Source organism: Dipodomys merriami, unplaced genomic scaffold, assembly GCF_024711535.1.
Source record: "Dipodomys merriami isolate MVZ:Mamm:240054 unplaced genomic scaffold, mDipMer1.0.p SCAF_27, whole genome shotgun sequence".
NCBI lineage: Eukaryota > Metazoa > Chordata > Mammalia > Rodentia > Heteromyidae > Dipodomys > Dipodomys merriami.
This window is the reverse complement of record NW_027204159.1, coordinates 1,878,641-1,891,443: the sequence shown is the minus strand read 5'-3', so window position 1 is coordinate 1,891,443 and position 12,803 is coordinate 1,878,641. Positions and strand designations below refer to the sequence as shown.

The window sequence follows — 12,803 nt, the reverse complement described above, 5'->3', positions numbered from 1 at the left end:
AGATACTGTCTCGGACTTCTGCCAAGTCTCCCCTATTGGAACCTTTATTAGCAAGCCCTATGTATCTCATTCTTTTACAAAACTTAGTACAGTTTAAAATTAAATAAAGTGTGTGTGATTTATGAAGGACTGTGAATCTCCTTCCTAGACTATAGGAACCACTATTTTGTCACTAGGCCTTCAACAGTATTTAAACGATTACTATTTCCTTAGAAGTGATATTCATAACGTCTTGGGATGGCAGTGTTTATTATGCAAAAGATAAATTTCCCAAGTCTCAAATGCATTTCAAGGATGTATAAAATGATATAATGGGTTTTTTTTGCCTTCAAAGTACTTTTGTTTTCCCTTCAATACTTGAACAACTAGAGTAAAAGACCATAAGAGAATGATAAGGGCACAAAGATAAGACCACAACACGGTATTAACCTGTCAAGCAAAAAACTGCTGGACTTCTACTGACTCCCTTAAACCCATGCAGTGAATTTAACAGATAATTCAAAGGGCTTAGAGACTAACAAAAAAATAAAAAAGAACTGGTGCATTCAATGAATTAATCCATTACCTAGAAGTGATGGCAGATACCCAATAAACATCTGTTGACTAAATGAATTATTTAATTCAAGGAGCTACATCATTTCTTTTTTAAATTTTTATTTTTTCTTGATATATTTTTTATATAACACATTTATGAACTACAATTAACTACCCTCCTCTCCCCAACTTGGAAACCTCTCTTTTTCTCTGTCTGCCTGTCTGTCTGTCTGTCTGTCTGTCTGTCTGTCTGTCTGTCTGTCTCTCTCTCTCTCTCTCTCTCTCTCTCTCTCTCTCCTTTGTTGCTCTCTCTCACTCCCATCACTATTTTTTCTCTCTCTCTCTCATTTCTTTCACTTAACACAGTGTCTTCTGGGTTCATGAATGTTGTCATATAAGGCAGAATTTCATTTGCCATAATGTGTGTATATACATATGTGTGTGCATATACATATATATACATATATATACCTTGTTTTCTTTATCCCTTTACCTATTTTGATGGACTTTTACATGGTTTTATATTTATCTTTATATATTTGGAATCTAGGTGTACTTTCAACATGTTGATTTCATTTTCTTTGGCTACATAAGCCAATAGCGGACTGCCTGAAACATAGTTTATTTTTTTATTGTTCTCAATAATGGCTATACTAATTTACATTCCCATAGTGTATAAGGGCTCTTCTTTGTTTCCTCATTTTCTCCTTTTTAAAATATTTGAGGGCTGGGAAGGTGGCTCAGTGGTAAAGTACTTGCCTTGCATGCATGAGGCCATGGGTTCGATTCCTCAGCAACACATAAGCAGAAAAAAACTGGCAATGGCTTTGTGGCTCTAGTGGTAGAGTGCTAGCCCTGAGCTGAAGAGCTGAGGGACAGAGCCCAGGCCCAGAGTTCAGACCCCACAACCAACCAAAAAAAATTAAAAATAAATAAAATATTTGAGATAGGGTCTTATTATGTAGTGTTGGCTAAACTTGAAATCATAATCTTCCTACCTAAGCCTCTCAAGTGAGGGGATTATAGGTAGATGCACCACAGCCAGTAACTAGTATTTGTTGATTTTTGCCTTTTAGAAATATCCATTACATAGAATAAAGAGATATCTAATGATGATTTTGATATGCATGACTAATGATGTTGAATATTTTTTTACATACATGCTAGATATTTGAATGCCTTCTTTCAAGAAAAATCTACAGATATTTAGCTGATTTTAAATTTGGTTAATGTGCTTATTTTGTTGGCTTGCTTTTATTTTTGCTACTGTTTTAATAAGTTCCTGATATTTTTTGGATAACCACTTCTCATAAATTTATCCTTTGCAAATATTTTCTACAGGTTGTCTACTTTGTCTGTTGACTGAAAAGCTTTTTAGTTTGATGTAATCCTATTTATCTATTTTTCTTCCTTTGTTGCCTGGATACTTGGGAGTATATCTAAAAAATTTCTTTTCCCAAGCCAATGTCCTGGAACATTCCTTCTGTTTTCTTCTAGTAGTATTGTGGGTTTCAGACTTATATTTAAGCTATTAATCCATTTTGGGTTGATTTTTGTAAGTGGTTAAGAATCAGAAATCGTGTTTCATTCTTCTGCATGAGGATATCCAATTTTCCATTGTTCATTGTGTGTTTTTAGCTTCTTTGTCAAAAATAAGTTGGCAATATAAATCATAGAGTTATTTCTGGGTTCTCCTTTCTGTTTCATTTGTTTGTGTGCCATTGACTATTCTGTATTTTCTATCTTTTTATGGTGGGGGTAGATGTACTAATTCTGTGAAGAACAGCCTTAGTATTTTGATGGGGCTTGGATTGAATCTATAGTTCGCTTTGGGACAATAAAATATTGCTTTTTCAAATCTATAAGCACAGTGTATCTTTTATTTACTGTTATGTTCTTCAGTTTCTGTAATCCATCTTTTCTTAGGGTTTTTCATTGTAGAAATCTTTCACTTGTTCATTAAATTTTCTTTGTATATATTATATATAGGATTGTTCTCTTGATTTATTTTTGAGATAACTCATCACATCAAAATCTGAATTATCTTTGTACATTGAATTTTTTAATCCTATGGTTTCATTGAATTTACTAGTTCTAACAGTTTTTTTAGTGAAGTCTTTAGGATTCTCTATACAGAAGGTTAGGTCATCTTTACACAAGAACAATTTCATCTTCTCCTTCCCAGTGTGTTACTCTTCTTGCCTAATTGTCCTGTCTGAGACTCGCAGGACTATGTTGAGTAAATGGTTCAAGTGAGCATCCTTTTCTTGTTTCAGATTTTAGAGAAAAATTTTCATTTTTTCCCATCATTCAGATGTTAAGTTCCCTGAGAGGAAAAGCTATACATTTATTTCATAGTTGCATCTCCTTATGTTGTTAAAAAATTAATTGTGAGTCAAAGGATATACTGAGTGTCCACATGTGGTGGCTCAAACCATGTGGCTCAAATCCTAGCATCTAGGAAGCTTTAAGACTCTGAAAAAGGATGGAAGGAAGAGATGGAGGAAAGGAGAAGAAAGAAGGAAAAGGAGAAGGAAGAAGGGAGAGAAGGAGAAAGACAGAAAGGCAAGAAGGCTAACAGGCAAAGTTGACAGGAAGGAATTTAGGAAGGCATATTTTGAACCTAAAACAATGCTTTCATTGATAATAAAATTTCATTGACAATTAAATTGCACAAATCCCACCAGAACCAAAAGTAAGTTTTAAGTTATCTTTGCAAGCACATTGATATTTTTACAAAGTTCATGATTTTTTCAGTTATCAAAGCAATAAAGGTATGCTTATGCTGACACAGCACTTAACATCTTACAAGATAAATTTTTAAGTACTAAATATATTGCTAAATATTCTAATACTTCCTAAACCTTATAACATGTAAAGTTCATAGCCAGCACTGGAATCCAACTCTACAACTCCAAGTTCAATGCTCTTTTCATAGCTCCATTATTTGATAATTTTTCTGTTCTCTAAAATCCCATATTACTTGTCTTCACCCTTAGTATACTTATCATTCCATCCATATACACGTTTTTAATCTAACAACATTTTATAAATTCCTTAATTAGAATATATTAGCTACCCATGAAATAGATGTTAACAAATGTCATCATGTACTGAACCCTTTTAAGCATGAAGAAAAATGGAAGATTCACTTACACAAAATGAAAATGAGTTTAAAACTTCCCTAAACTGTCTATTTCACTTTGGACTCCATTTTTCACCTCCTCTCAGAGCACAATATTATGTGTAATGAAAACTCACTAGAATAAACTTAGATAGTAGAAAACCTGTAACACTGACTAAAATACAAGCTCCATCATTCTTAACAGAGCTAGTTGCAAAATCCTAATAACAGAAATCAATAAAAACTTCAAATAAAAATTTTCTGTTTCAATGGCAATATTAAAAGCTAAAGATAATTTTCAAGTGACTCTTTATATTTCTAAGAACATCAGTTTAAATTTCTACAGTGACATTTTAAGCAAGAAATGGTAAAAAGAAAACAGTGGATTTTTTTCCATCTTTGATTGTTAAAAAAATAGTACCTTTGAGAAAGTTTAGAAAATACAAGGTTAATATTCATATCAGTTGTAGTTAATAAATTTTATACCATAGTGACAATATGTTCACAAATAGCTAAAGGGGGTAATATACTTCCATACCTTACCAAGGAAATTTAAAAGACATACTATTAGACACAGTATAGTTTCCAAAGTAGTAGATTAGACAAATAAAAGTAGACAATTATGATTATTAAACTGAGTCAGAATACTGTACAAAGTTAAGAAATAGTGTCATAATTATAATACACAGTTTAACAAACTTATTCTTCCGATTTACCTGAGTGACATTAATTTTCTTTAAGTTACAAGTTTTATTGTAAAAACTATTTTAATGTAAAATACTTAAAATACATATTTGCTTATTAAAATTAACATATCAGGCAACTTTCAAGTATTTAAGGATGTCAGAAAAAAATAAATGCTAACTTTTAAGTATTGCAAGCATTTACCATAAGACATTCATATTATATTACATTCAAACCACAATGAACTATATGGAAACATGCATATAAACTAAGCTGGAAACGTACATCAACATATTGTATGATAAAGTGTCTCCTTTGTCCATCAGAATATACAGAAAGGACATATTCACCGGGTTTCCCATGACTCTCTCGAACCAAGAAGTCTCCTTGTTGTTTTAACAGCTCTTGTGCCTCTATTCTAGGAATTGCACCATGGTACCAGTCTTGATCCGCCAGGGGCTTCTCACTTGCAGCGATCACATCAGAAAGCTGAACAAATATTGGTTAAAAATGAAATTAGAAAAAAATGTAATATATTTTCTGTTAAAGTCATAATCATGCTATAGAAATTTTAGATTAGAAATGCAATGATGAATCTAAAATTTTCTTAGTTTTTAAAGTACATATCTTCTGGAGCACCATTGTGTTTAGCACAAATACATATCCCTCAATACTTGTTCTTTCTACTATATACAGGTAACACAAATTTATATACTTATGGTAACATAAAACAAATCTGTAAGGAAGCTGAGATCTGAGGATCACAGTTCGAAGCCAGCCAGAGCAAGAAAATCCATGAGGCTTACATCCAATTAACCACCAGAAAAACAGAAGTAGCACTGTGGCTCAAAGTAGTAGAGTGTTACCCTTGAGCAGAAAGAGCTCCGGGACAGAGCCCATGCCCTAAGTTCAAGCCCCATGACCAACAAAAAAAATAAGTAAATAAAAAATAAATCTGTGTAATACAATTTATCAAGCAAAGGCTTTATGAAGTAAAAGAGGTGCTGAGGGTGTGGCTCAAGAGGAAGAGTGCCAGCTTGGATGGTGTGAGGCTTTGAGATAAAAACCCCAGTATTGACAGAAACAGTGTGTGGGGAGGAGATATTATAAAACAGATTTATCATTAAATAATTTCATTCTTATGTAAATTAAGCATTCTTTCTTTTTTTAAATTAAATGTGCATCGATGTCCACTTCATAGGTTCCAGTAGCACTATCACAGTTCATTTGAAGCTCCCTTGCTGCACCATTTCTCACTTGCCTGCTTTCCCCAACCTTTGCCTCTGCCACACGACTGGCCTTGCTTCTGCACAGAATGGGAGATAAGACCTTGCGAGAAACACCTAAAAACCACCAGTGTGGAAACACGTGGCTATCCAAGAGGAGGATTTTAAGCCATGAGCACGTCAGAGAAAAAAAATTACCAATTAGTTTAGAAGAACAAATGGTTATAGTAAGCGGAAGTGAGCATTAAGAGCTGACTATATTTCATTGAAGCTTTTCTAATTCACAGATGTAATCACACAGGTATTCTGACCACAAGTAAAAAGTTTCCTTGTGTTACTTTTTTGTACAACACTGTAACTCATTGGCTGGTGCTCTATCACCTAAGCCATGTCTCCCACCCTCATTTGTTGTATTTTATTCACTCACAGGAACTAAATTGTTGTCTTAGAAAATAAGAGAAGTTTACGGGTAAGATACCATAAATTCCTTAAGGTTATGAAAATATAAAATATACAATGTCTGATAAGAAAATAGTTTACTAGTTGGAATAATAATAAATTCTCTAATTTTTATCTAAAATATTCTCCATAAATGTACGCATTATCCTGCCCATGTAATTGTAACCCCTCTGTACAGTATGTTCACAAATAAAATTAAATTAAATTAAAAATAAATAAATAAAATAGTGAACAACTGGAAATTTAAAATAAATAAATAAATAAAATATTCTCCAAACATCCATGTGTTGAAGGGTTGGTCTTTGATCTATGGTAGTACTGAGAGGTGTACTACTGAGAGGTTTATAACTCTGGTAGGTAAGGTCTAATGGAAAGAGTTAGGTCAAGTGAGGCAAGTTCTCCTAAGATACATTGAGATCCCAGCTCCTTCCTGTCTTCTCTCTCTCCCTTTGCTTCGTGGCTACCACATACATCTATCATTATGTATTTTCTTCCATATGTCCAAGGGCAATGAGTGAAAGTAATTGAACCTTTCAAATCTGAGCTCAAATAAAACTTTCCTCCTTTTAACTTGTTTATCTCAAACAATTAATAATCTCAAGTTATTTGTCATAGTGACAGGAGGCTAAATAACACAGTAAATAAAAGGCAAATATTCACATATGATGTTTTATAGGTTGTTAGGAGCTGTAGGTAAGACCAAAGGATGATAGTATTTTTGAACTAAATAAAAAATTATTTTGCATGTATCATTCATTGTCATTTCCCACTGAAGCAAAAAAAAAAATTACTGCCCTAATTCCCATTTCACATTTTCTAAAACTCACTAATTGGTTAAAAAGAAAACATGAAATGTCCTAAGAGATCTCAATAAGAGCATATATTGAACTACTTGCTGTAATTATTATGTTTTTCAGTATTTTTAATATGTACATGATGTGACTGACTATAAAGGAAGTTTTTGCAATTGAAATAGCCACTTTCCTTTAATACTGATTATGATACATCATTTCCAAATAATGAGTTTAAAGAAGAAATATAAACTAGCCATGGCTATAAGGCATAGAAGAATACTTTTTTAAAAAATAAATGTATAAATGTATAAATGTATAGGGCCTGGCTTAGTGGCAGAGTGCTTGCCCTTCATGCATGAAGCCCTGGGTTTGATTCCTCAGTAATACATAAACAGAAAAGGCTGAAAATAGGACTGTGGCTCAATGTTAGAGTACTAGCCTTGAGCAAAAGAACCTCAGGGACAGTGGACAGGCCCTGAGTTCAAACCCCAGTACTAGCAAAATAATATTAATTAAAAAATAAGTAAGTGTATAATCTACCCCAAATTAGCTCTTATATAGTGATAATAGTTTTAATTCTTAAAGAAGGTAGTCAAATATTCAAATATCAGTTTTTAAAAACTTATCACAATACTTTAAGTTACAGTAAATGCAATTTTTTAAAATAATAGTACAAGTATTTTCTAAGCCTTGCCAATGTGAAAAGTGCTTTGAGTAGTTGGACACCTGAATACTAGCTACTCAGGATGGAGGTATGAAGGCAGCCCAAAAGGAAAAGTCTGTGAGATTGCAAAAACCCAGGCCAGAGACATGGATCTTGTGATAGAATCCCAGCCATTAGCAAAAAAAAAAAAAGAGCAAGAGCAAGTGCCAGGACACACACACACACACACACACACACACACACACACACACACACACACACACACACACACACACACACACACACACACACACACACACTATTAATTCAACATAATTATCTTTACAAAGAACTTTTCACATTCTGTCAAAAGGTCGATTTATATCATTGGAAAGCACCACAAGCTATGTGCATAATTTCTTGTCCTAGCCAATTTCCCCAAGGAATTTGTATTTATTTAGAACTGAGAGAATGTAAAGACTGATGAAATTATTAAGTTGAAAAAATCACTGAAGTACAGAGCTCACCTAACAGTAAATTTATTTATGGATTTGAATATGGAGAAAATGTTTGGGAAAAAAACAAAATAAGTTTCGTGCTTTTTGTTTGGTTTTGTTTTTAATAAAGTATCTAGGAAGATATCTATATTGCTACCCCATATAGATTACACTCCAATTCTATACATTTATCTCTGTCCCATCAATAATACTATTATGAAGTGAGTCTGAAAATCCAAATTGTCAGTTTGAATTTACTGTAGATGTACATGTGCAAGCACAGATTTGTACATACATATATGAGGAAAAGTCACACGTACTCTGCTTAGGGGCTTACTACATTTTTCAAAGACTCCTCTTGAAACTAAACAGGATACTTCATGAATATGATTTCAATGAAAAGTTGAGTATAATTTTGCAAGCTTGATAGCAACAGAAAATAAGATGCAAGAAAATGTGCTATATATATATATATATATATATATATATATATATATATATATATATATATATATATAATGGAATTCTATGCCTCCACCAGAAAAAATGACATCATCCATTTGTTAGGAAATGGAAAGACTTGGAAAAAATTATATTAACTGAAGTAAGCCAGGCCCAAAGAAACATAGATCCCATGGTTTCCCTTATTTGCAATAACTAGTATATGTCTAGGACAAGCAGAAAAGGTCGATGATGTTAAGCGAAATGAACCCCAACATAGGGACACAAGTGGTTTTTTCTTTTTTGCTCTTGTTTTTAACGTATTTATAATGTACTATGTGATTTTTTTGTTTCTTTGGTGTGTTCCTCCCCCACAGTATAACCCCTGTTTTCACTGTATTTGATTCTGGTGCCCTGCATCTTGTATATCTTTTCTAATTTGGGGAGGGGAAGAGAAATAACAAAATGCTTAAATAGGGACACAGGTTGACCCATTGTAGCAATGAGATGTACAAGACACTATGTTGAAAACGAACTTTACAACTTCAGTGTTTGGGGAGTGGGGAGAGTTGGGGAGGTGGAGAGAGAAGGGATGGTAAGGGAAAAACAAAGGAGGGGGTAGCAATGCTCGATAGGAAATGTACTCATTACCTTACTCATGTAACTGTAACCCCTCTGTACAGTATCTTTACAATAAAAAATTAAAAAAGAATATAAGATGCAACAAAATCTAACATCATGAGAGCTCATACCAGCATCACAAATGAAAGAGTCTCAAATACCCCATCTTTCTAAGCCTGACTGTGGAAACACTTTTCCCTGGAGGTAAAATTATCTGAGAACTTTGCCAGAGATATAGAAGACCAGAAAGTCTCCTAGCTATAAAGTTACATTTAATCTAATTTAGTGAGAAAGCTATATTAACAAGAATTTTTTTTCTAGTTGACTGAGATAACCAGTTGGTTGTTTTCTCCAGATTTTCTTCTTAAAGAATATCATAGCAACACTCTCTCTGTTGGTATGGTCGGAACAAAATACTGGATTTGATGAAACAGAGACTAATGCACAACAAGAGACAATAATGAGGCAATACTAAAAAATGGATATCTGTTATAGAAAATAAAGGCCATTTTTCTCCTTATCATATTTTAGGATAATTCTCAAATATATAAAGTTGAGTGGTATGCCTTTATCTCAAGCATTTGTGAAGCAAGATGAGCTTCTTTATGTGAATAGCAAAAACAAACATCTTGAAGAAGAAAAAATCTTCATTTTACTAAAATTAAGTGCCCAAACAAGTCATCAAAAAAGAGAACCAAATGGTATGCAAAAATCTGTGAATAAACAAATTAGAACAAAATAGTATGGAAAATATGTAAGTAATTTTCTTACTGAGCTTGAACAAACTAAATAAAACAAGCATATTGTTAAAACTTTATTTTAAAATAGTTTTTATATAAAGTAATATTTTATTTTAAAATAAAATAATAAAGTGGGGCTGGGAAGGTGGCTCAGTGGCAGAGTGCTTGCCTTGCATGCATGAGGCCCTGGGTTCAATTACTCAGCAGAAAAAGCTGGAAGTGGTGCTGTGGCTCATGTGATAGAGCGCTAACCTTGAGCTGAAGAGCTGAGGGACAGCGCCCAAGCCCAGAGTTCAGGCCCCACAACCAACCAAATAAATTACAAAGTGACATTTAATTTGTTTCTATTCTTATGTGGACTGAGTTATTAGTTTCCTAATATAAGTATTAAATTATACCACAAAATTAAGTTTAGTAATGTACTGAGGTGACTACAAATAACTTGAAGATTTCTAAATATTTTTCAAAAATTCCATAACACTCCTTTTTAAAGATGCATATCACTTTGGAAATGTAAAAGAGGATGAATCAAATGCCATATAATTAAAAGTAAGAAAATCAGCAAATGTTTACAAAATGTGGGAGATACTTGGTCCACTGAATGGGCCACGTGTCTGATGGTAATAAACTGTTTAATTGGTGTAAAATGAAGTCAGAAAAATAATTTTGGTTCTGCCAGTTTTTTCTAGAACATCTAAATAGTTACAGTCTGAAATTACTAAATGAGTTAAGTCTTAAAGAAAAAAAAATTCTAGATATTTGGTCTTCAGGATCTCTTGTGTTCAGGCCAGAAAACAGATTATAAATAAGCAGTGATGCTGTGTTGAGCAGCACTAAGGACTATTTTACAATTCTACAAATTTTAGGGGTTCTGTTAAAACATAAAGTAGAATTAGTAATTACTGTATACTAATATCATTAACCAAAACAGAGATACTTTATGAAATGTTTACTTTTCCCAATGAAATTAACAACATTCTCACTCACAAATTTCTTAATAAGCTATTTTGATACTACTTGAGAATTTTACTAGCGGTTTTGTAATTTTAGCTAATATGCATAAACACATGCTAATCACAATCTAGTGTTCATATAAAAATCTCTCAAAAGTAGACAAGTAAGTCAAACTAAAAAGTTATACTTTTGCCTCTCATTTCCTGGATTGCCTCTCTGTATACTTCCTTCGGTCTCGGATTAGAAAAATGATCTTTAGAAAGTTTTATTTTTCCTTGTGCTAGATAGGTGCTCTACCACTTGAGCCACACCTGTAGTCCTAGTTTTCCTTCCCTCCTCCATTCCTCATGCCCCTGACCCCAGATGGCACTGGGGTTTGAACTCAAAGGCTTTTGCTTTCTAGAAAAGTGCTATACTATGTGAACTATACCTCCAGTTCTTCTGGCTTTTAGGAAACATTTCAGAGAAAGCCTTGTGCTCTTTGACTGGACTGGCCCCAGATCACAATCCTCCTATCTTTGCTTCCTGAACAACTGAGAACACATTCATGTGTCACCACACCAGCTTATTTGTTGAGACAGGGGACTTTTTGTCCAGGCTGGCCTTGGACAATTCTCCAAAGTACCTAGAATTACAGTCTTCAGCTACCAAGAATAGCCAAAATGTATTTTAATCTAGTTTAACAGTAACTATTAAATATGCCATCTATCAGAGTCACTAAGTAGTTAGAGTCAAATTCATCTATCAGCTAATTATCTTACATCCGCCTTCTATCAAGAACTAATGAGCTACTGGATAGCCTTTAAAGGTATCTCCAGTATTATAATCACACTTAAAAACCTTGAGACTAATATTATGGCAATTGAGAATGCTAGTAGGGTTAATTCTAATTCTATTTTCCTAAGTATAATGCATTCCCTTTATTGAACATTATGTTTTAAAGTTTCAATATTTGAATGTTCATTTAAATGAAAAAACTAATTCATAGTAGTTCCTCTTTAAATAAATACACCTATCTATGCAAAAGAATGAATTTGGACCTCTACTTCATTCCACATACAAAATAATTCATGTTTTAAAAATGTTAATATGAGTGAAAGCTATATAGCTTAGAAAACAATGAAGGTAAATATCCATATAACCCTAAATTGAACATTATTATTTTTAAATGTTGACAAACCATACACCAAAAACAATTGTTTTCATTAAATTTAGAAACTTTTGTGTGTCCAAGGACACCATCAAGAAAGTGAGAAGATAATCTATGAAAGAAATAAAGCATTTCTAAATTACATGTAGAATGAGGGACATAATTCCAGAATAAATTTTTTAAAACCTTGCAGCTCAACAGTTTAAAAATTACAGTTTAAGGCAAGAGTGCTTAGTGGTAGAGTACTTGCCTAGATGAATACAGCCTTGTGTTCAATCTCTAGTACCTCAAAGTTAACCAAAAAAATCTAAAAGTGTTCAAAGGTATTGATTACATTTGTCTCCTAAAAAAGATATGCAAATAGATCAATAATCACATGAAGAAAAGACTCAACATTTAGTCTTAAGGAAAATGCAAATAAAAACTATAGGGGCATCACATCACACTAGGTGTGAAAAACAATGAAAAATGAAATGAAAAACAATGGAAAATAACAAGCATTGGTAGAACATGAAGAAATTACATTTCTACACCGCTAGCAAAAATGAACAGTGCAGCCACTAAAGAACACAGGTTAGCATTCCTCAAAACATTAAACTCAGAATTGCCACATGGCTCATCAGGATCATTCATAATTCCAAGACATGGGAAAACTCACATTTCTAGCTGATTAATAAACAATGAGGTAAATTCCTACATGGAATGTTAGCCATGAGTTAGAATGCTAGAATCTGGTTTGACATGGAAAATACTATAGGCAAGTAAAAGAAACTAGGTTCGAAAGGCCACATGTTGAATGGTGAAATGTCCAGAATAGGCATAGCCATAGGTCTGAAAGTAGATAGCAGTAGTCAGGGGGTGGAGGTGAATTGAGATTAACTTCTAGTATACTGGGAGTATTTTTCCAGAGGATTTGATGTAATGGCATCAGATACA

General features: G+C 33.1%; 1 protein-coding gene across 7 annotated transcripts in view; it reads right to left on the bottom strand.

The window, feature by feature from the left end:
* Fer (FER tyrosine kinase) overlaps window positions 1-12,803 on the bottom strand; it is a 371,379-nt gene that overhangs the window by 209,015 nt on the left and 149,561 nt on the right. For all 7 annotated transcript variants that reach the window (XM_070036017.1, XM_070036018.1, XM_070036020.1 and 4 more), the window contains one exon: window positions 4,628-4,831. In XM_070036017.1, the coding sequence (XP_069892118.1) occupies window positions 4,628-4,831 (204 nt within the window). The remainder of the gene's footprint in view (window positions 1-4,627; window positions 4,832-12,803) is intronic.